The 25,589-nt window shown below is 41.2% G+C and overlaps 1 protein-coding gene across 7 annotated transcripts in view; it reads right to left on the bottom strand.

Moving 5' to 3' along the window:
• plppr2a (phospholipid phosphatase related 2a) overlaps positions 1-25,589 on the bottom strand; it is a 66,101-nt gene that overhangs the window by 14,792 nt on the left and 25,720 nt on the right. For all 7 annotated transcript variants that reach the window (XR_009119691.1, XR_009119692.1, XM_058050448.1 and 4 more), the window contains one exon: positions 16,714-16,902. Coding sequence is in view for 5 of the 7 variants with exons in the window: in XM_058050448.1 (XP_057906431.1) it covers positions 16,714-16,902 (189 nt within the window). In the remaining 2 variants the exon portion in view is untranslated. The remainder of the gene's footprint in view (positions 1-16,713; positions 16,903-25,589) is intronic.

Raw genomic sequence — 25,589 nt, 5'->3', positions numbered from 1 at the left:
TGCTAGGTTAATTGGTGACTCCAAATTGTCCATAGGTATGAATGTGAGTGTGAATGGTTGTTTGTCTATATGTGCCCTGTGATTGGCTGGCGACCAGTCCAGGTTGTACCCCGCCCGAAGACAGCTGGGATAGGCTCCAGCACCCCTGCGACCCTCGTGAGGAAAAGCGGTAGAAAATGAATGAATGAATGAATGATTTTGTAATAATTTTTTGTAAGACAGGAAGTGACTTTGGGGCTTCAGAGCTGAGTTTGAGCATGCTGTGGGTTACGCAACAGTAGCCGGTGTGTTTCCCCGAATATCCCAACGACATTACTGACACTTAGTGACCAGTGTAGAATACTACATCAACATCTTTGAATGCCTTATATTTGTATTTTAGTTCATTTAGCCATTTGTATGCATGAATTTGCTTAATTATGCATATGTTTTGCCTATGAATAAGCCATATTTAACAATGAAACAGCATGACTCATTCATTCATTTTCTACAGCTTAGCCTCACGAGGGTCGCAGGGGGTGCTGGAGCCTATCCCAGCTGTCTTCGGGCGAGAGGTGGCGTACACCCTGGACTGGTGGCCAGCCAATCACAGGGCACATATAGACAAACAACCATTCACACTCACATTCATACCTATGGACAATTTGGAGTCGCCAATTAACCTAGCATGTTTTTGGAATGTGGGAGGAAACCGGAGTACCCGAAGAAAACCCACACATGCACGGGGAGAACATGCAAACTCGAGGGTGTGATTGAACTCGGGTCTCCTTGCTGTGAGCCCTGCATGCTAACCACTCTCTCACCATGCAGCAACACAGAAGGTTTATTATTGAGTTGGAAAGGATTGCTTGTGTACTGCATCCAAGTCAGCGTTATGTTGATTCAGAAGTGATCCTGCATCCTCTATCTCACTAGCTTTTCCTTCCGAGCCTTCTATTTCCTCCTCCCAATTAGACCACAGCTATAAATGTAAGATGTTATTGTCCTCCATGTCTTCTGTGTACACTGTGAGTGATTTAGGAGTTCCATTAAGTTAAATGTTGGTATTAATTTGACCACAGGACCACCTGCATTAAGGAGAAACGTAAAAAGCAAAGTGAAGCATCAACATGATTAATTTGGAATGCATTAATCTAATGACAACCACAGCAGGTTAAAAAGTGATCAGTTATGGTGTACACTCACTACAAATTGAAATATCCTATAGTACTGTATACTGTATTAGAATAGCAACAATTTGTTTCCTCCCTTTTTCGCTAATTTATCAAAGAATCAGGTAGCGGTTCTGTCATTGTCATGGCAACGCTGCATCACCTACAGTAATGGTCTATGTCCAATACAATATCTGGTCTAATAAGCTCAGTTCATTGCCTTGAATAGGTCACAGAAAGCCTGCACTGCCCAGAACAGCCTAATATCCTTTCCATGACTGAATGGGTGTTTATGTGGCGTAATGCATGCAACACAAACTATACATATACAGAGTATATACAGATTTTATTATGAAGTCATAATTAAAACTTCATAGCAGAAATCATAATGAGCTGTATTTGTACACATATAGTAGTTACTGTTGCAAAGTAATAACTAGGGATGTCCGATATTGGCTTTTTTTGCAGAAATATTATTTGATATATATATCGATATGTGTAACATGACATACCTCCTGTGGTGGAATGAACACATATGTGTTGTATACAGGATTTTTTTAATAGCGTTTTTTTTATGATCAGGGAAAAAAATTGATAATGATATCGGGCTCAAAGTAATAACCCAACCTACAAGTTACATGTACTATGACTTCACTGGGACTTGGAAGTGAGGTTCGGAATAATTAATTTCCAATAATTAATAATTAATCGCCCACATTGTCTGCATGTAGGCTGCACTGCAGACGTGTGGTTAGCATGCAGGCTTCACAGCTAGGAGACTTGAGTTCAATTCCACCCTCGGCCATCTCTGTGTGGAGTTTGCATGTTCTCCCCGTGCATGCGTGGGTTTTCTCCGGTTTCCTCCCACATTCCCTCATGGACCAGGAGGCCTGCACACAAATCACCGTGGACCAAAGTGTATGACCCCCACTGCCAGCATGAGTGATCTTGGGTGGTTCTACAGAGCCAAGCAACACAGTCGGCTGTAGATGCGATAGATATCTCAAAGGACCCAAATTAGAGCCCTCTGGACGTGGCAAAAGATATTTAGGGCTGCACAGTAGACTAGTGGTTATCGCGCAGACCACACAGCTAAGAGACCTGAGTTCGATTCCACCCTCGGCCATCTCTATGTGGAGTTTGCATATTCTCCCTGTGCATGCGTGGGTTTTCTCCAAGTACTCTGGAATCCTCCCACATTCCAAAAACATGCTAGGTTAATTGGCGACTCCAAATTGTCCATAGGTATGAATGTGAGTGTGAATGGTTGTTTGTCTATATGTACCCTGTGATTGGCTGGCCACCAGTCCAGGGTGTACACCACCTCTCGCCTGAAGACAGCTGGGGTAGGCTCCAGCACCGTGAGGATAAGCAGTAGAAAATGCCTGCCTGTATGCCCTTTTGCCTTTTTACAAGTGTAGCACTTCATCAATCCAAAATGTATCCAGGCAAGTAAACATATGGCACATACATAACTGTACCATGTAGTCTATGCGAGTAACGCCTACACATTGAAATACATGCAAAATGATAGTTTTCGAGGTACATGAATGAAGTAACTGGCGGGCCAGATTCAAACGTTCAGCGGTCTTGAAGTGGCCCCCAAAACTAACATTGTTTTTATGCTTCCCATATTACAACAATGAACAAGATGAAAACGTTCCGGCATTTCAAGCCGGTCCAGCCAAGTCCAATTACCGGTAGGTAAAAACATGTGGAGGCCTGGCCACTGTGTGCTTGGTTTGTGCTTTGGTCCATTAGTGCAACACAACCCTTGAGGGTGTTCCTTGGCAACCATCTAAACAATAATGCAAGCATGAAATTAAAGCGGAAGGGGGTTTAATCAGTTGAATCAAGTCGGCGCTATTAGGGGTGCAGTCAGACGCTGAGATATTAACTGAGGGGGTAATTTAAAAACAGCATAGTGTCCGCCAAGACCGCTGGTGCATGGAAAGCTTTGCACGTCAGAATATATATATGACAGTCAAGGTACTGTGCTGTCACTTGTGGACTAGCGCACTTGAGCACTTTGCCTTAGGCATAGCTTTAAAGCAGCGGGGGGGTAGGCCTAATACACACCATGTAGTACTTTTGCCACACTGTAGCGCTTTAGTCTTCTTTACCTTTATTCCTGTTAGATACCCATCCCCAGTCTATGGACAGTATTTTCTGGCATTTCTCTGGAAACTATTCTCAGTTGATTCCCTCCCAATGGGCGTCCCAAACAATGCGTCGTTTAAGCCAAATCTGATCAATTCCAATCACATGCATTGTTTTGACCAACCACGAACAGGTTGCAAACATAGCAATGAAACCTCTGAATAATTCCAAGTAGGATCAGCATTTTCACAATCACAAAAAAGACTCGCTGCACTTTTTTAGAGACGTTTAAGAACTTTTGTAGACATTAAAATGGAATAACGAATACAAAACCACAGCAAAAATATGAATATGGCAACTTATGTCATAAGTTTCTATTAACTATGAACAAGAGGTTGGATTAATGTCAACTTTTCGATGTGAAAAATGCTTCAGTCAAGGGGTGTCCACACTGCGCTCCGGGGGCCATTTGCCGCTACACTGTTTTTTTATTGACCGGTGACACATTCTAATAATTAATGCAATAATAATTAATATTTAATAATAGTAATTGCAGTAGTTGTACATGTATACAGTCAAAATATTAGCAAAAATTAGACTCAAACAAGCAATGGAGTAGTAATGTCTGGAAAATTAGGTTGAAGGAAAACTAATAATGTTATGAATATAAAGTCATACTATTATGACAATAAAGTCATAAAGGCAATAAGAAATTACAGAAGAAATAGTTTGGGAGGAAAAACAGGTGCAATTTTACACAAAGTCTACATATTAAGAAAAAAAATGGCAATTTTATGAGAATAAAATCAGATTACGTGGAAAAGTGTCATTTTAGTAGCATAGACTTGAAATATAATGGAAAAAATAACTCAAAAAAGTATTAATATTATGAGAAACAAAATAAAGTAAGGTTATAAATTTAGGAAAATAGGTTTGGGAAAATTGTTATAATAATATGGGAATAAAATAAAAATATTATGGGAGTAAAATCATATTACAAAAAATACAAAAAGGTGATTATTTAAGTTTACAGAATTGGAAAGAAAAAAAACAGCAAAAATGGGGGAAAGACAGCAAAGTTCGTACTATTATGCTTTCTCACCTAAATCACAATGGGTTTTTTCTTGAAATATACATAACATATCTACATATGTTGCATTTAAAGTGGTTTTGCATCCTTTATTTTTCAGTATGTGGACACGCCTGGCAAATAGCACCAGCAGAACAACCACAACCGGCATAATTTGACTAATGAAAATTGTATAAGACAAACCCTAATGGAGACGGTGATACTTAGCAACCCCACACCACTAAATGTACAGCTCAAAGTACATAAATAAAATAAAATACCAACTGCACACAGCAACAAAACAGTATTAAAAAGTATAAAAGTTTTGATATGGAGTGGGCCCTTCGTTTCTCAAAGTTCCACAAGTTCAGGTTTTGCCCAAAGTGAAGCATTGCCAGTTATAAACAATACTATGGCAGCCAGTCCCACAACAAAAACAAAGAACTACTACTATAAATGCTATAAATACTATGCCACAGTTGCATCCGAGTATTCCTGGACCCGCTATCATCTGAAGAAAGGCCTGTGATGTTGTATCATGGCTGAATGAGCACAAAGAATCGCACCGGCATACAACGAGTGTCGATTATTACAAGTGTACTCACTTGCATTATATAGATGCAAGATGAGAGAGTGAAGCGAGGAAATGAACGTTAATACGGATATGATCAACTCTGTTCATGTGCAAACACAATCAGGGAGCCATTTTTGTCCGCACAATGGAAGGCTGGGAGGTTCTTCTCGCTGTGTGTAAGTAATCGGATCTTGATTTGTGTCGGTGGCTATTAGTCAAACGAATGTGCAATCAGACGTGCCCTTTTTATGATGATGTGGCTGTAAGAAGAGAAGATTTACTGAGAAGGATGAAGAGGATAAAGACACCGCCCGAGCAGAAGTGGAGATACTATATACGTACGTATGTCACATACATAAATATGTACAAAACACTCCAAATGGGAGTGACACAAAAAAAGTTGATAATAATGAGGGTTACGGAACAGTTAAGTGGTAGACCCGGAAGATCCAATCAAGTCGGGATGGGTACCGTTCGCATTCCAACCAATACCCAATACCTGGGATTATATATTGGTACTCAATGGTACTGATGTTGGGTCATTTTGTGAAGGTTTATGTACATATATGTTTTTATTTTAAGTGTGTCGGTGCCCAGTACTCATCCCTACGGTCAAGACATGGTTGTTGCTGGTGCCGAGTCCTTCAATGACATTAAATCGCCCGTTTGGAATTTGCATGAAAGCACCAACAATGGGACATTGAAGGGTGGAAGAGAATTGTATTCTCTTGGACGGTCCTGATGGCTTCCAACGTTACTGGCATGACAAGGAGATCCCACCTTGTTTTCCCCACAGGGGGCGCCGTCATGATCTGCTCTGTGTTTTCCTGGAGCTTCAAGTTGTACAGGGGCATCCTTAATGCCTGATGGCCCTCGTCTGTGTGGTCATGACTGACTTATTCAACAGGACAATACTGCAGTTTATAACACCTGCCTCAGGAATAACGGACTGTCATGCGTTTCCTCATGATCTAAATCCAATTGAGAACATTTGGGGATGGATGGCAAGGGAAGTTTACAAAAATGGACATCAGTTCCAGACAGTGGATGCCCTCCGTGAAGCCATCTTCACCATCAGGGGACCATTCAGACCAGCCTCCTGAAAACACCGGCATCAAGTAAGGAATTGCCCAAAGTAATTTTTGACATGATTAAAAAGAATGGCCAGTGGTGTATACAGTTTATATTTGGATTCAAGAGAGAGAGACACAATTAGTGAGGGTGAAAACCCAGGATTCATCCATCCATCCATGTTTTCATACCATTACCTGTCAGACCATGGACTGGGTGCCAGTTAATAGTAATAGTTAATAGTAATAGTTAATAGTCAAATGGTTAGCGCGCAGACCTCACAGCTAGGAGACCAGGGTTCAATTCCACCCTCGGCCATCTCTGTGTGGAGTTTGCATGTTTTCCCTGTGTATGTGTGGGTTTTCTCCGGGTACTCCGGTTTCCTCCCACATTCCAAAAACATGCTAGGTTAATTGGCGACTCCAAATTGTCCATAGGTATGAATGTGAGTGTGAATGGTTGTTTGTCTATATGTGCCCTGTGATTGGCTGGCGACCAGTCCAGGGTGTACCCCGCCTCTCGCCCAAAGACAGCTGGGATAGGCTCCAGCACCCCCGCAACCCTCGTGAGGAAAAGCGGTAGAAAATGAATGAATGAATGAAAACACTACAGTACATCACCATTGTCAACCATAAATCAACAAGATGTAAAAATACAGGTCATTCCAAAAAAATTAAGCCCTGCATTCTCCGTACAGTCCCTGAATTACTCACCCCTTTGTACTCTTACAAACAGCAAACCTTAGTAATTCATGAAACCTAATTTCAAGAATAGATAAGAAGTCTTCGTAGTTAATGTCCTGTCTCTTCATGGGGACCACACACACACACAAAAAACCATCTTGTTAGGTTTGTTAACCTCTGATCCAAGTAGTAGATCAGCCAGAAGAAGGCGTACGCACGTTCCAGCTCTGTCTCCATTAGACATAATCCACCGAGTCGATGCAGGGACGGACTCGGGTCACCAGGAATATTTTATACTGTACAACCAGCTCACACGAAAGGCCCCATGTTATACGATTTGTCAACAATTCTAAAGTTTCAGAGGTCCCACAATAGTGTTTGATGTGTTGTAGTTTGGATTCTGATGTTTACCTGTATAAATCCTGTTAGTAAGACGATTGACAGTCCTACTCCATTTAATGCAGTATTCTATTGACAATGGTAAGTGTTACTTGTTTCAAAATGTGCTCAAATGACTTTGAATGCATCTCATGGTGTATTTTCTGTATTTGCCTTGCATTCACAGAACAGAAGCAAGAAAGCCAACATGGCAGCCTGTGCCACGACAAGCTGTGCTACCAGTCCCACCATGAATCCCACCCTACCATCTGTGTCTTTGACCCATGGGCTTGTGGTACACCAGTCTAAACGGGGGGTGGGGGGGGGGGGCTCTGTATTTATGACAGCGGGTCATATGTATATTTAGGCACAGATAATGGCTATAGGCAAATATAAAGGGAGTTACTCATAGCTGCAATCCACCACACGTTAGTCCCGTTTAAACAAAGAGCATGGTTTTACACTCCTATGACTGGCTACTGGAACAACAATTTTAGCATTTTGCTATGCCTTGCTACCCCTAAATATAAATATAGAACGGGGAATGAGTGTAATTCCTGTCTGGTGTAAACACCCCAAAGTAACACCTTTTAAGAAACGGTGTGATAACACATATTTGAGTCTAGATAGATAGAAAGATAGATAGACTTCCTTTGTCATTGCACAATAACACAGCAGTGAAATTGCCAACTAAATGTTGTTGCCTGGCTCCCATATGATAAATAATAAATAATAAATAATAAATAATAAATAATAAATAATAAATAATAAATAATAAATAATAAATAATAAATAATAAATAATAAATAATAAATAATAAATAATAAATAATAAATAATAATGTGGACAATAAATAGATGACATCAAATATGAACAACAATGTACAGCGTAAACAGTAAATTGCACAAATAATTTAAATAATTTTGAATAAATAATAATAATTTAAATAGACAGTGGTCTTCTGTGTCTACTTTTTACTACTAACTACTATAACTACTATTATAAAAATAGGATGACTAATTTAAATAATAAAAAATATGAATAATATTTGATGAGCAATATTCAGTAATAGTTTGAATTTTAAGCGCTCAAATGTGGAAAACACATTAAGCTCAATTTTTGTAGTATTTGTTGATCCGTTCAAGCCAACGCTTCTCAATTATTTTCTGTCATGCCCCAACTGGGGGGGACAGAAATGTGTTTACGAAGCCCCCCCCCCCCCCCCCCCCCCAATTTCAAATACGATTTAGAATATTTATTTATATGTGCTGTACAGACTGAACTCAACAGCAAAATGCAACAAAATGGAAAGCAGTGAAGCATATGAGCGTATTATTATTTAAGTCAGTATTTAAGAGTATTTTTGGACATCGGAGTTCATCTTTGTGACTCATAAAATAATAACCTAGCTGTTCTCTGTTTACCAACAAAAAAGCAGATGATACGGCCATTGGGATGTGGGAAACATACAGTAAAAGTGTCAGCAGAAGAAAAGACCCTTTGAGTTGGAAAGACAAATGTTGATGAGAGCAGAGTCAATCATGAAAGATATGGGTGTAGGAGTGGGCAACCACTAATGAAATTGCAGCTATAATTGCGATGAATAAATAAGCAGTTTCACTTTATGACTAAAAGTGACCCAAAATGTTGACAAAACATTCCATGCCGTCAAAGTCACTTGTGGTTGCACCCAAAGGAGAGTTGAGGAAGAAGAAGTTGCAGCTGTAGGGCGCCATTACAGAAGAAGTAATATGTTTTAACAAGGATACAAAAACACTACAGAGGACCAGAAGGGCCAAAGTCAGGAGGTTCATTCACTCATTCATTCACCGCTTATCCTCACAAGGGTCGCGAGGAGTGCTGGAGCCTATCCCAGCTGACCTCATAGGTTGATCATTAAAATTTAAATTGAACTTTTTTTGAGTGTTTAAGCAAGAGAGAAATGTGAGAAAATGTTAATGCTTGTCTGAGAAAAGTGTTTAAAGTGTATAATGAGGGTTTTTAAAACATTATAATATAATAGTAAAAAAATAAAAGAGGGAACACTGTATATAATTTAACGTGTGGCTTTTAAGTTAAAGAGATGGTGCTTTGTTTTTTGTTTTTTTGCTGTACCTACTGGCTGCATCAATTTAAAAGATATTCTGACATTGATTAAACAGGTAAGGTACTTATATCAGCTTTTGTTTGTCTCGTTGTTTGTATTAATATTGCCCCTTCCCTCTGGTTTTGTCATCTTTTCTTAGGAATTGAATGTGCCTAGGACACTCAAAAATCTCACTTGACTCTAATCTCACTCTCACTGGACAGGAATCCCTCATTTATCATGGTTAATTGGTTCCAAAACTGACTGTGATAAGTGAAAAAGTCATATTCCTTATTTACAAATGAGCATAGAAAGTCTGTTTCCAACCTTCTTAATAGGGTTTTTAATATAATTAGAGCCCTCAAGACATGGATAACACCCCTATAGTCACCTTTACACTGATATAACCCAATATAGTAGACATAATAAAATAAAATAAGTTATTTAAAACATAAATAAGAATAAAAATAGGCAGTTTTCAATCATGAAATTGAACAATTTAATAATTAATATATTTTTCTGTGACAAAGTGAAACTTTTTGACTGATACTGCGACTTATACCAACTTACATCCCGGACAAAATTTGTATATTTCAAAACGCACGGCTGGATTTAATAAGGCATACTGAGTCAGCAGTTTTGTTGTCCACTTTATTGCGTTATAGCTGATGTGACAATGAAGGTGGCTGCGTGTGTAAACGCCTTCTGAAGTCAGCAGAGTTACAAAGAAAACATAAAAACAACAATATCCTTTTGAGGCTCCACTGTCCTCCCCACAAGGATAGTGATGAATAAAAGATTAGTCTCTCGCTCCTGGCCCCGCTGGCCTGCGTCCCGTCCGTCTGTTTGCTTGTCCAAATTGTTGTATTACTGCAATTTGACTTCCATATTTCAAGTCGGTCTAATTATTTTGCTTGTGAAAAGGTGGTAATTACTCACAGGAGCAGAGATTGCATTAATCAATGATACATCTTTGTTAGTACTATTATTATTATGTTTAGCAGTTATTGTATGACTCGGCTATGCCAATTTGAATGGAATTGTACCACGCCCTGGTCTACCTATTTCAGTCATGTTCAAGGATACCAAAGTTGAGTTCAGGTCAGAGTACTCTGACATGCTGGACTTTACTGTGTTACGCTTCTGGCTCAGTCTATAATTAACTAGTCAAGATTATTGCAAATGTTGAGCCGACATTAGAAGAGAAGGCATTCGTGAGGGTGGGTTCTATGCCATCGGAACGACTTGTACACTACGGGTGTGTATTGGCAAGAATCTGGCAATACGATACATATCACGATACTGTTAACAAGGCAATATTTTTTTGGTTTTTCTTGTAGTTAAAGATTATTTCCTGGAAAAACTGAATTCCACCAGCAATATGCACTTACTAAACACATTTTTATTCAATTAGAACAGTATGTTATGCTGTATCACAAACTTTCCTCTGTAAAAACTTAGTTGTAGCATTTGGATAAATAAAGCTTTAACATCCAGCTTTAAATTTATTTTTAAAAAAAGCCATAAAAAACAAATAAATTAAATTATGTCTCAAGATCCTGCTCAAATGTTCACATTCTATTAGCAGTGAAAAAAATGCAGAGTATACAGTCCCTGACTTATCCACCATCAGAACAGTATTTTTGTGGAACAAAGTAACTAACATCAGTAAAAAGTCCTTTTAGGATGCTTGAAATAACCATTATTTAACAAAATAGTGATATCAATTTGAAAAACAAAATACCTGCAATATCACAGTACTACTTTTGTAGTATACAAAAGGACCTTTGCATTGCTTGCTAGCGGCAGGTCCTCATGGTGTCTCGCAGATTTGTCGTGTTTCCCGAATACTTTATTCGGGTATGGCACATTTTACAAACGGCATGGGTTTTGTCAATTTGTACACACCCTACTTTGTGTAGAAATCCAAAATGTGTCCACACTTCAGCCTTGTACGCCGCAGGGGTCGCTGTTATGTGCTCGCATTCGCCATGTTGAACTGTGTTTTTGTGTGAAGACGTTTCACTCGTCAATCTCGTTCAACTCAACGTCCTTGCCTAATTGACTACGTAAGTATTGCCACCTAACGATCGGAGGTTTAAATTAAAATCAGAAATGAACCTTTGCCGTGTCTGCACTTGAATAAATACCATATACATATTATGATAAATGCCTAAAAATATCGAAATCATACTTTTTAATATCGATACAGTATCGTGGAACGAAGTATCGCGATATATCACCATAACTATATTTTCTTACACCCCTATTGTACACACACAGACCCGTTTATGGTACGTGTTTTCGGTACATTATGGTACATTTTCGGACGTGGACAACAGGCTACACAGAAGAGTTTGGATGGGGAGGCAAAATAAACGTGCCTAGTTAGTAAGAAAAGGCAAAAATCATTTATTTTTATTTTGGTGAGTGAGGACAAAACCTAGGTTGAGTTTTCGGGGAGTAGGGTAGGTTCCAGCTGTTTTATACTCACAAACTTTAAAACCCTGAATCTAAGCAAAGCCTTTGTAAAGATTGACGGTGTGGAAATGATCCGACCCGGACTTGCCGATCACTATAGCCTACAGTTTACAACTCAAGTAAAGGTGGTTTGACACAGAAAGTCCCATTTGTCAGTCCTATTACTCATGTCCGATTTGCAGGAACAGAAAGTGAAAGAGCGTAATATGATTGCGGTTGATTATCTCTACAGCAAGCACCGCGGTGTTGCCGCCTAGAATAAAGCCGCGGTGCAGAGCTTATTTGTACCACAATGGCTCCATCACGGGGAGTTAGTGCGGTGATTTACCTTGCTGCTGTTGAGCACCACGAGCTCTCTGCTGGTGCACGTGAGGAAACACTAATAGTGTAGGTGGAAGCCATGTGTAATGACCTAGATCTACTCCGGAAAAGGCATCAAAACCAGTTAACTCCTGTATTCAGTTCTTATAAATATAGCTGTGCAATTACACACACAAACATATATATATACACACACACACCATGGTAATGCCCTTTTATTTAAGTTGCCAAACGTTCCACAAAAACTGACTATAGATTTTTTTTTCTTTGATTTAAAGTACATATTACTGTTTTAACCCCGCCTCTCGCCCGAAGACAGCTGGGATAGGCTCCAGCACCCCCGTGACCCTCGTGAGGAAAAGCGGTGGAAAATGAATGAATGAATGAATTACTGTTTTAGACTTAATTCACGTGCTTAAAAATGCATCAAAATGCATAATCCACCATCGGTTCTCATGATATTCATCACAAAGATGTGAGTATCAAAGCGGTAAACTATATGTTCTTATCAATTACAGCAAAAGTGTTGAAATGACGATGGTAATAATAATAATCTCCCTGGAGAATTTAAAGGACAGATAACCGCATGGGGCTGCACGGTGAACGAGTGGTTAGCGCGCAGGCCTCACAGCTAGGAGACCCGAGTTCAATTCCACTCTCAGCCATCTCTGTACTCCGGTTTCCTCCCACTTTCCAAAAACATGCTAGGTTAATTGGCAACTCCAAATTGTCCATAGGTATGAATGTGAGTGTGAATGGTTGTTTGTCTATATGTGCCCTGTGATTGGCTGGCCACCAGTCCAGGGTGTACCCTGCCTCTCACCCGAAGACAGCTGGGATAGGCTCCAGCACCCCCGCCCTCGTGAGGATAAGCGGTAGAAAATGAATGAATGAATAACCGAATGGCAGATAACTGTAACAGATTTCAAAAGCATCCTAAATTACATACTTTGTGTAAATATTGAAATAAAAATAAAAAATAAAAACTGTTGTCAGTGCAGTGCAAAGATGCCCCTCCCCCCATATGCCCCTCCTGTAACACCAAGAAGGGCTGGGATTATCCAAGCTCTGCTCCTTCCTACTCCTTTTGTACATGCTGAATTGTGAAACTGTAATGTGATGTATAGAACTCCATTGTAACCTTATAGTTATGTTTGAAATAAACCAAACCATTATCAATGTAGAACATGAAAAGGAAAAAAGGTCATATGTATATTCATTCATTTTCTACCGCTTTTCCTCACGAGGGTCGCGGGGGATGCTGGAGCCTATCCCAGCTGTCTTCGGGCGAGAGGCGGGGTACACCCTGGACTGGTCGCCAGCCAATCACAGGGCACATATAGACAAACAACCATTCACACTCACATTCATACCTATGGACAATTTGGAGTGGCCAATTAACCTAGCATGTTTTTGGAATGTGGGAGTAAACCGGAGTACCCGGAGAAAACCCACGCATGCACGGGGAGAACATGCAAACTCCACACAGAGATGGCCGAGGGTGGGGATTGAACCCTGGTCTCCTAGCTGTGAGGTCTGCGCGCTAACCACGAGACCGCCGTGCCGCCCGTCATATGTATATTCCAAATGAAATTCATATCGCATAAATTCCAGACTGTAAGCCTCCACTTTTACCTTCTAGTTTAAACATTGATGTGGCGACTTGATGGCTAAAAGCAATGGAGTTCCCATGATGCTTAGAGTGCAGATTCAAAAAGTAGTGAAGTCTTGGTGTTTTGATCTGACAAAATCAAGTTTGATCAAGTGTAAAATTTCTACAGTAGCTGTTCAACTCCAATGGAAAAAACATTTCACTCATTGCAGCAAACAAACACCGCGTGTAGGATTGCAAGGTTTAGTGCGTCTTTGTGTGTAAATACTGTATCCCGTGTTAAAATAGGACACAAGTGCGGCCTGCGTATGTACAACATTTCTTTTCTCATTGCCTCATCATTCAGGAAGTCCGGAATTGACCCTATATGTAAAAGGTATGCAAGGAAAACTCCAAAGTGTGAGAAAATGAAAGTGTACACACCTATGTAAAAGACCAGGTAGGATTAATGACAGTAGAATATGTACTCCAGCTAAGTCTTTCTAGCATCTTTAAAAAAAAAATTAACAATAGAACATAAAGTTATTGACTTATGAGTGTTTTGCAAAAACGTTTATGACTCATAAAAGATAATGTACACGTCATTGTTCAGCTAATAGCTCACCATACAGCTTCAACAATTCATTGATGGATCGATCAATTGAACTATGTATGGCCTGTCATGTATATGAGCAACAGACTACCTTGTACCTAATCTAAATGTGAATACTTTTCATTTCCTTAGTCATCCATGAAAGCGGACCAATTATCTTTTATCTATTATCACACACATCAGCTTTGCCTTAGGAAAACAGTTGGAAAAATGGTAACCAAATTGATTTGGTCCGTCTAGAGCAGGGGTGGGCAAACTATGGCCCGGGGGCCACATCCGGCCCGCCAAGTGATTGAATATGGCCCGCCTGTTCTTTTTAAAGTATTTCATTGAAATTTATCGTACAACCTGGCATCATGGCTTGAGCCAACCTTTTGATGGTTGAAGTAGCTGTTTTATCAATATTGTTATTTGATGTGGTCTGTTGTTTACAAAGTGCTCCTGAAAAAAGGGACACAAGCACAATAAAAAAAAATAAAAACAAAAAATATTAATTCATTCGCGGGGGTTGCTGGAGCCCATCCCAGCTGTCCTCGGGCAAGACGCGGGGTACACTCTGGACTGGTGGCCAGCCAATCATAGGGCACATATAGACAAACAACCATTCACACTCACATAAAATAAAAATATTTAAATAATAATAATAATTAATTTAATTTATAACGCACTTTACATCAAATGAATGACCTCAAATTGCACATATAGCAGATTGCATGACACTTTTACAGATACAATAATTCCAGGTGGACAGTTACGTGTAAAAAACATAATAGTCTGGCCCCTCGTCAATTTTGTTAAACCAATGCGGCCCGCGAGTCAAAAAGTTTGCCCACCCCTGGTCTAGAGCCAAGCGATTACTTGATTCATCAAAACAAAAAGCTTCAGTTCATCGACTTCCTGACTATCCACCAATGAGAAAAAAAAATGTTGTAACATATGTAGGCCGCACTTGTCGAAAAGCTGCATGTGTTGTTGTAACATGGGATATTTACACACAAAGACGCACTAAACCTTGCAATCCTACACTCTGTGCTGTGATGAGTGAAACGTGAGACACTTTCAGGTCAACTTTCAGGAGAACACTTGATTAAACTTAAAATTTGTCAGATCAAAACATCATTTCTGTATAAGACTTCCCTACTTCCTGAATCTGCACTCTGAGCATTATGGGAACTGTATTACTTTTAGCCATGAAGTCGCCACATCAATGTTTAAACTAGAATGTAAAAGTAGAGACTTACAGTCTGAAATTTATGCGATATGAATTTCATTTAAAAGCCATCAGATTTCGACACTTATGGAGAAATTCTACACTTGATTAAACTTACTTAAGACTTGTCAGATCAAAACACAATAGCTACAAATGACTTCAAAAACGTGATATTAGTGTCCATGTCACTACTTCCTGAATCTGCAGCCTAAGCATTGGGGGGAGCCGCCGTTGGAGTACCCAGCATGCCTAGCGGGCTCTTTTTGTTTGTTGTTAGTGTGAAGTCATTTCTCATTCCACATTGTGTGTTGTGTCTTACCTGCCATGTGTTATGCTGTTCAACTGGGAAACCCTGGTATTCATTTATTTTCTACCGCTTACCCTCACGAAGGTCGTGGGGGGTGCTGGAGCCTATCCCACCTGTCTGCAGGCAAGAGGCAGGGTACACCCTGGACTGGTCACCAGCCAATCACAGGGCACATATAGACAAACAACCATTCACAATCACATTCATACCTATGGACAATTTGGAGTCGCTAATTAACCTAGCATGTTTTTGGAATATGAAAACCCACGCATGCACGGGGAGAACATGCAAACTCCACACAGAGATGGCCGAGGGTGGAATTGCTGGTAAGGGGTATCGGGTCTCGTAGCTGTCAGGCCTTCGTGCTAACCACTCGTCCGCCATGCAGCCATTACAGAAATCAGTTTTAGAGATTTACTGTAAGAACTGCGTAGAATTCCATATATTATTCATTCTAATCGGTACTTTTGGATGTACCGTAATCGGGGCAAATTATTGAGTTGTTTTGGTCTGACTAGTTTTATGGTCTTGCCCATTTAAAGTTTGCTGCACTCCAGCTTGCTTGGGACCCAACAGTTACGCTCCCAGAAGCACAGAGCACATGTACACCCTCTAAATTGCTTCCCTTTGTGTTTATTGTCTCTTTCTATTCCCCACCAATTGTTTTTCGCTCTTGCTGCCAGCCATGATAACTATGTGCTGACTTTGGCTCTCTATTTTTTTGTCTTTTGGAGTGTTCTTGAATCTGCCTCCTTCTATAATGACCCGCCTGCCCATTCCTATTATGTTGAACACACACACACACACACACACACACACACACACATACACCTGCTTGTCAAGGCTTTGGGGGAGGGTGTCACTTCCATGCAGCTTCCCAATCTGCTCACTATATCAGTAGTGCAGTTCATGTCAAAGATACCTTATCAACACAACACTGCAAAAACTCACAGGAGAACCAATGAACTTTTCACTCTGGTGCTCGACAGCGACTTTGACAGCCATCCCTTTCAACACACTCTCACCCACTTACAAGCGTCGCTTTCCTCACACACCTCTACATAGATAAAACTCTTACCGTGAGAGTGGGGATGGCTGAGACAAGCGAGTAGATGAGCACAGGGGGGATCTTGCTGGTGCTGTCTGGTCCTGGGTAGGGCTTGGAGAAGGTCTTGTCATAGCAGAAGAACCCTTGGACGTGCACGGGGAAAGTGTCTGTGTACTCGAAGTAGTAAGCCAGGAGAACCGTCCCAGCCATGATCACCAGCTGGAAATAGAACATTATCTCTCCGTTAGGAAGCGAGATGACGAGAGGAGAGCGAGAGGAGGGGGAGGACGGGGTGTAGGAGGAGAGGAAGAGGGAAGAGTCCGGTTCTTGCTCCCCTCAGCGCTGAGGAGATGCATAGGGAAATATGAGAGACACGCTGGGATGTTCAGTGTTTGGATTCAGAGGAGAAGCTGAGAAGAAAAGAGAGGGAGAGCGAGAGCGAGCATACATATAAAAGATAAGAACATGAAAGCGATAGATGGAGATTGGGGAGAAAAATGGGAACAAAATACAGGAAGAAGGTTCCACAGCACTGCCTGCACTAAAGTAAAGTAAAGTATGAAACTGGAGGGAGAGAGAGTGGGCATGGTCGAGCTTTGTGTGTGTGTGTGTGTGTGTGTTACATTGCAAGTGTGAGGAAAGTCCGTAAATAAAAATATTAGAAAAAATGAACACAATTTATAGAGAAAAAATTACCTCTAATCTGTATTTTATCATCATTAATGGCAAAATAGCGTCGGAGTTGTGCACACAACTTGTGCAGGCACGGTGACAGTCCTTTTGAACAGAAAGCGCTTGTCAGCGAGCAAACCTTCAACCCCGCTGTTCTTTCATCACCACCCAGGAATGACAAATCCCATTTGGCCCCCGCAAGAGATGTGTTGATACAACAGCCAGGAGGAACATAACAAAGTGGCATCCACTTTGATGAGCTTGATCAGAACTCCGCAAAGGCTCTGTAGCTTGGATTACACTCCAGCAGGTCAAAACTGACTAAGCTCCCGAAAGAGTGTAGTCAGTGTAGTCTGTTATAAAGGCATGGAGGTGTGAATGTGTCCTTGCCATAAACATTCCAGCCTTGTGAGAATATTTACTATGGCTGTGTGTCAGATATGTTTGCACGATAAACACGACTGCTTCTTTGCACAGTACTTCCTTAGCTAAATAGTGCCGTTCATGAGGTCTGACTAAACAATACCTACCATAGTTTCGTACTCAGGTCATCAACTCATCAATCACAACGAGACAGTTCAGGTTGTTTTAGAAGACATTTGAGCAGGCTTCATCAGTTCATGTGACAAAAATAAAATACAATTTAAAAAAAACTTATATTAGGAAAGCAGGAAGTGAACAAATGTAACAGTTACTGATTGTAAAAGTACCAGATGGAGGGGTAGGATTTAATAAGCTTTGCTTCTTACTACTCCTTTTGGAGTACTCCATGTGGGACTGTGAACTGATTATGTGATGCATTCAATTGTAATCTGATGCATGTTCAAATGAAATAAAACCATTACCATGTTCAAAGACTAGGTAGGACAGTTCTGGTCTGAGTGGAATCACCCACCCAAATGACAAAGGCCCCACTCCATTGTATCTTAACATGTGGGAGTCCCTCTACTTTAGGCTATGTTCACACTGCAGGACTGTTCAAATGTTTTTTTTATGTGTGGCCTGTATTCCGATTTTGTGACACCGGTCATAAATCCAACATGCATCCAATGCTACTGCAGTCTGAACTTTTAGGTTGCGTATAACGAACATATACAAATGAGCCAAGGACTGAAACCACCAATTGGAGCTTGGCATGTCACAATAAACAATACAGTAAATCATTCATTCATTCATTCATTTTCTAACGAGGGTCGCGAGGGGTGCTGGACCCTATCCCAGCTGTCATCAGGCGAGAGGCGGGGTACACCCTGGACTGGTCGCCAGCCAATCACAGGGCACATATAGACAAACAACCATTCACACTCACATTCATACCTATGCACAATTTGGAGTCGCCAATTAACCTAGCATGTTTTTGGAATGTGGGAGGAAACCATGCATGCAAACTCCACACAGAGATGGCCGAGGGTGGAATTGAACTCTGGTTTCCTCGCTGTGAGGCCTGCGTGCTAACCACTGGCTACACCGTGCAGCCATTAATACAAATAAACACCCTAATTTTGCCGGTCTTGATAAATTGACCTGTGCATTTCTGTTTGTTTTCCTCCTGTCTAAACAGGCTGAATGATAAGAGCGTTTTTACTCTGTGCCGGTACTCAATACCGGGCGTGTTGGTTCTATAGCCAAATATACGAAGTGAGTGTCTCTTTGTGCCAATGGGTGAAGTTGGGGCTGCTCGTGAGAATGCTGCAGCCTGCAAGTTAGCAAACGCAAATATGAAAACGGATGGTTTCTACGGTCAATGCCATAGCCTTATTTTGGAATATTTTGCTTTTAAACAGAATGAACAAGGGGAGCCAATATGTCGCATTTGTTTCAAGCCCCAGCCCTGAACCCAGTCCCCAGTACCCAGCCAGAGGGGCCTCGCTCTGCAAGCATTGTGTGAAGTACACCTCGATTTGACCAGCTCCGGCTGCAACAAAACTCCTATTCTCCCCTCAACCACCATCACCGGACCACAAGAGTAATAAGTCATTTCACCAGATAAAAAGACGGGGTGCCCGATGTCTGGTCTGTGGCTTATTTGCCATTAGCCCGAGGCTTACAGCAGAACCAAAATTGTAAAAACCGAGCAAAAGGCTCAATGACAAAAAGCTATAATGTTGACACCAGAGATCTTGACCAGGGATCTTGGCTTCAATGGTCTCCATCAAGAGATCAGATAAAATAACTAAAAATTGGGCATCATACCCTGCAGTGTGAACGTAGACTGAGACGATAAATTCGATCCTGCAAAATCCTCTCAGACTAGAGCTGTCCTATCTAGTGTTTGAGCATGAAAAGCTCAGTACTCTGATGGAAATACTGCAATATGCTATTGTATTTCAACACTCCCCTTAATATAACACTCACGTTTAGTCACTTGCGGTAGGATGAGCCCAAAGCACATAGAGATGATAAACAGAAGAAGTTTTTATTCGGTATGCTTGGTAGGAAGCCATTCTTATCTCAAGGGAGACATCACTATCCACAGTTGTCATGGTGAAAATTTATCTGAAGGATCAGGCTCAGATGCTTCATTATTTTTAGTGTCCGGCTTCACAAACTCTTTTTTAAAGATAAGTATTTCTCCAAGCTTCACAACAAGGTTACACAAAGTGTATTTTTGCACTCACACTGGAGGTGGATGGAAGGCACGGCCAACTGATGGGAGCTCCTTGGTTTGCTTTTAAATGTGTGATTCACAAAGCCTTCCTTTTGTCCTCTGGTTTTATTGTGTGGTGTGTCTCCAATATTTCATTATTTTAAAGAGCGACTGGCTCTCACACTTGTGTTAAAATCGGCTGTTTCGCCTTGAGTTGCAAACAAGTTAATATTCCCTAAAAAGCTTGAAAAGAACACCAATGTTTTTTTTTAATATGCCCTAAGCTCTAAAAGTACTTTTTTTTTTTAAAATCCAACCCTTTTCCATTTATTTTCTCATTTCCCCGCTTGATCTCAGCTGCTTTTGCCATTCTTTATCTATCCTCTCTCAGGCATATTTCCTGCACTTTTTGTGAATATTTCATACCTGTGTCTCACAATCTACGCATTAAATTTCACTGGAGTGACATGATGACTTCAAATGCAAATCATTTTGGAAATACTGCGGTAAAGACTCCAAGGTACAGACACAACCGATGGCTTGTGAAAGGCCCACCTTGGTGCACATCAGCACTTAAAATATAATCTCTCTCCCTCTCCTAAGCTGAATAAAAACACGCCATCAAAAGTACCTTTTCTTGACAAACATCAAGAGACAGCTTCACAAGGTCAGCCATATTTGATGAAAGCTGGAAATTATAAATTGATGAAGGTGGTGGGAGTTCTTCTCTTACATAAGGTAAGCGTAAGGTTGTGCTCATTGTGTAATGTGTGCCTTGAATTTGGGGGAAGGAAAATGTTCTTTAATTCCCGTTAGAAAGACGAAGCACATTAGCTATGACACACACTTTGCACGTCTTGAGATGAATGCACTGTAGCTCTATCTGGCTTTCTATTTAGTAAAACTAAATATGGTCTGAATCTCCGCTTGGGCACCTCTGTGTGAAGTTTGCAGTCTCCCCGTTCGTGCATCAGTTTTTTGCCGGTATCTATGCCACATGTATGTGAATGAGAGGGACCCAAGTGGAAGAATGAGGTGACAGGGGGAAGAGATACAGAAGGTGGAGAATTTTAAGTACTTTGGGGTCAACAGTTCAGAAGAATGGAGATGGTGAAAAGGAGGTGAAGAAGCGTGTGCAGGCAGGATGGAACGGGTGGAGAAAAAAATGTCAGGCGTGACTTGTGATAGAAGTGTTTCAGCTAAAATGAAAGGAAAGGTATACAAAACTGTGGTGAGACCAGCCATGCTGTTTGGTCTAGAGCAGGGGTCTCAAACTCAATTTACTTGGGGGCCACTGGAACTCGGGTCTGGGTGAGACTGAGCCGCATCAGGTTTTCCCCCCCCAAAAAACAAAAAAAAAACGCATTTATTGAAAACAAAAAAAATTTAAACTTCGCTTTGGTTCCAATTTTCTACAAGAAAAGCTCTGATAAAACATTCCACTGTTCTCAAATATCTTACTTTCTATTTTTCTACACAAAATAAGATGAAAAATAAATAAACAAATCAAGAATAAAGAAAATCAATAAATCAGCAATAAATATAATAATAATAATAAAACGGCAAATAATAAAAACTTAAGAAACCACATATAGTTGGTGGGTAGACAAATTATTTTTTTCAGATTAAAATGAACAAAGCATTATTAGAGCCCTGTAGACATGACAAAACACGACTATAGTCACATTTATACTCTTTTTATTTACAACATATTGCGCAACTGCAGGGTCTTGAGACACATGCTAACTCGCAAACTAGAGAGCTAGCGACCTAAATGGTAGCCTTCAAGTTATTTCCTTTAAACTTAAATAGCCAAAAACTTACCACTTCCACACGGATAGGGAGGGTAACTATTAACAGTTATTTAACCTTTAACATAAACGTAATAATTTTTCTGGGTACATGATACCATACAGCATCCATATCAAACTTTACTTTCTAACATTAAACTTTCATATCAAGGCGGGGGCCTCAAACTAGTGTCCTGCGGGCCACACTTGGCCCGCGGGCCATGTGTTTGAGACCCCTGGTCTAAAGACAGTGCCACTGAGGAAAAGACAGGAAGCAGAACTGGAGGTAGCAGAGATAAGGATGCTGAAGATCTCATCGGGAGTGACCAGGATGGATAGGATCACGAACGAGTACAACAGAGGGACATTACATGTTTAGAGACCTTGGAGATAAAGTCAGAGAGGCCAAACTGAGATGGTTGGGACATGTCCAGAGGAGAGATAGTGAATATATTGGTAGAAGGATGCTGTGTTTAGAGCTGCCAGGTAGGAGGCGTAGAGGAAGACCTAAGAGGATGTAGTGAAGAAGGACATGAGGGTAGTTGGTGTGAGAGATACAGGCTTGGATGGAGGAGATTGATTTCCTGTGGCGACCCTTGAAGGGAAAAGCCGCAAGAGGAAGAAGAATAATGTTAGAATAATGTTGGAATTTTGGGAAAATTATTACAACATACTACGCTACACGGGCGGTTAGCGCGCAGACCTCACAGCTAGGAGACTAGGGTTCAATTCCACCCTCGGGCAACTCTGTGTGGAGTTTGCATGTTCTCCCCGTGCATGCGTTGGTTTTCTCCGGGTACTCCGGTTTCCTCCCACATTCCAAAAACATGCTAGGTTAATTGGCAACTCCAAATTGTCCATAGGTATGAATGTGAGTGTGAATGGTTGTTTGTCTATATGTGCCCTATGATGAAATGCCAGAATTGAGTTACAAGCGGTGATCATTTCAAATCACTTCTATTGTGTGTCTGTAGCTTCTTATGTTTCATGGATGGAAGAGTTGGAGCAGATGAACAAGTAGATCTCTATTAAGAGGGTTCCAAAAAAACAGGAGCTACATATGACGGACAAGGCATAGTTGTGAAGGGTAAGGAGATATGGGATTGGTTCAAAAAACAATGGAATATAGAAAGGGGTAAACAGGTAGCAGGCTAATTTGGTCCATTTTGTTCCGTGCCTCCTACCTCTCCACAGGTTCCTGTTTCTCTCATATCTCTAAGGTCACTGTGTTGTCAGCCAAGAGAAATGTTACATGTCAAAAGTGTTTGTCTGGATATGAGTTTTTTCCCCTTTGCCCAGTCGAGAGAGGACCTGAAATCTGGGTCAGCTAGAGCACATAAAGGGAAATTGTGAAAATGACCCTTGAGTGCTTGTTAGAAACATTTTCTCTCCTTTTTAGTTTGCCCTAGAAAGGAAGGAAAGGAAGGTTTTAGAAAAAAAAAAAACGAATAGCTCACAATCATTCTTATCACCCAACCCTATTGAGCTTATGATACATTCGGAGAGTCAAATAACTATTTGTGTATTATTTTATAAATTGTATAATAATTGGCTGCACGGCGGACGAGTGGTTAGGGTGTAGGCGACACAGCTAGGAGGCCAGAGTTCGATTCCATCCTCGGCCATCTGTGTGTGGAGTTTGCATGTTCTCCCCGGGTACTCCAGTTTCCTCCCACATTCCAAATGGCGACTCCAAATTGTCCATAGGTATGAATGTGAGTGTGAATGGTTGTTTGTCTATTTGTGCCCTGTGATTGGGTGGCAACCAGTCCAGGGTGTACCCTGCCGGGATAGGATCCAGCACCCCCGTGACCCTCGTGAGCATAAGCAGTAGAAAATGAATGAATGAATGAACTAAGCTTTTGGGTTGTGCCTTTAATTATGGGTCTGCTTTGTCTGCTTATGGGCCTGCAATGCCGCAAAGCAGTAATAGAGACTGCTCATTGCACAGCAATGCAGCCCCCCTTTTTAGTCTTCTAAACTCTCTTCTAAACTCTCAATCATTAATTTTCTATACCGCTTCTTCTCAATAGGGCCACTGGCGAGCTGGAGCCTATCCCAGCTGTCAATCACATGGCACTTTTCCATCATATTTGTTCTCTATTATATCTTATTCTGGTCACAGTGTGCAAAGAAACCCCGCACGTTAAATGATGGCGCTTACCGTATTCATACTTTGTCCATGTCACCATGGTGATGCCAACGTCTAACACAACCGTTCTAAATCTTTGTTCACACGTGTCTGCACAAAATGTACGAAAGATCAAATGAGAACTTTCCACAATGTCCCCGTCAGTACAGGGAGTGTCAAATAGCCCCGTCTGAATATTAGTGTGTATTACGTGAGCCAGATCAAAGTGCCAGTCAACTATTCTACCTCAACAGTGAACTTTTGGTTCCTCCTGGTGCAGAGGAATGCCGTGGAGCCGCCCAAAGAGGACCACTTAGATGTGGGCCCACAGTTTTGGTGGCCACAAAAGGGTCTGGAAAGGTAGAGGTAAGCTTTCCAGTCCTTTACCATAATCTCCAGATCTTTGTCAATGCCCAGCGACCAGACCAGACCAGTCCAGGCCAGGTCGTGACGATGCCCAGTTGACCCTCATGTACCATGGCCAGGAGGCCTGCACCCAAACAACCATGGACCAAAGTGTATGACCACCCCTGCCAGCATGAGGGATCTTGTGTGGTTCTACAGAGCCAAGCAACACGATAGCCGCTACAAATATCTCAAAGGACCCAAATTAGAGTCCTCTGGACATGAAATAACACCCCTATAGTCACGTATACACTCCTGTTACTCAATATAGGAGACATAATAAGATATTTAGGACTGCACAGCGGACTAGTGGTTATCACATAGACCACACAGCTAGGAGACCTGAGTTCGATTCCACCCTTGGACATCTCTGTGTGGAGTTTGCTTGTTCTCCCCGTGCACGCGTGTTTTTTTTCTCCGGGTACTCCGGTTTCCTCCCACATTCCAAAAACATGCTAGGTTAATTGGCGACTCCAAATTGTCCATAGGTATGAATGTGAGTGTGAATGGTTGTTTGTCTATATGTGCCCTGTGATTGGCTGGCGACCAGTCCAGGGTGTAACCCGCCTTTCGCCCTAAGACAGCTGGGATAGGCTCCAGCTCGTCCTGCGACCCTCATGAGGATAAGCGGTAGAAAATGAATGAATGAATGAATGAATGTGAGTGTGAATGGTTGTTTGTCTATATGTGCTCTGTGATTGGCTGACGACCAGTCCAGGGTGTACCCCGCCTCCCGCCTGAAGACAGCTGGGATAGGCTCCAGCACCCCCGCGACCCTTGTGAGGATAAGCGGTAGAAAAAGAATGAATAAGACATTTAAAACGCACACATTAGCATTGGGAGAACCCCTTTTTGTACTTCCTGTTGTTGTCTCATCAATGTAACATCACTGACACCTGCTGCGGCAGAGCGAGGAACGACGGTAGATCTGAGAACGGAAGCTCCATTTTTTAGTTGTGTTATGTTGAATAATGCACAGAACATCAATGAACATAAAGCATATTTAGATAATGACCGTACCACATAGAATACTGTGTCAGCTTTCTGTTACTATATATTCCAGAGACAGTTTTGATTCATGACCTTGTATTGTTTTATAGTTTTATAGTGAGTCAGTGTCTTTGTATTCTACCCTGCCAAAAAAAAAAACACCCACTCACAAGAATATTGCCAGTACATCCAACCCACACATCGTGCTCCCACTTTTATACTCAACACACATTGCTATTCCTTTGTGTCTTTTCCTACATTTTATTACAACTACAGTTATGTCATGATACATGTCTTCTAAAAGGAAGTTTCCGATTGAGATGTAGGTTAT

Source organism: Doryrhamphus excisus, chromosome 15, assembly GCF_030265055.1.
Source record: "Doryrhamphus excisus isolate RoL2022-K1 chromosome 15, RoL_Dexc_1.0, whole genome shotgun sequence".
Classification (NCBI taxonomy): Eukaryota; Metazoa; Chordata; class Actinopteri; order Syngnathiformes; family Syngnathidae; genus Doryrhamphus; species Doryrhamphus excisus.
The sequence above is the reverse complement of the archived record's forward strand: the minus strand, read 5'-3'. Positions and strand labels throughout refer to the sequence as shown.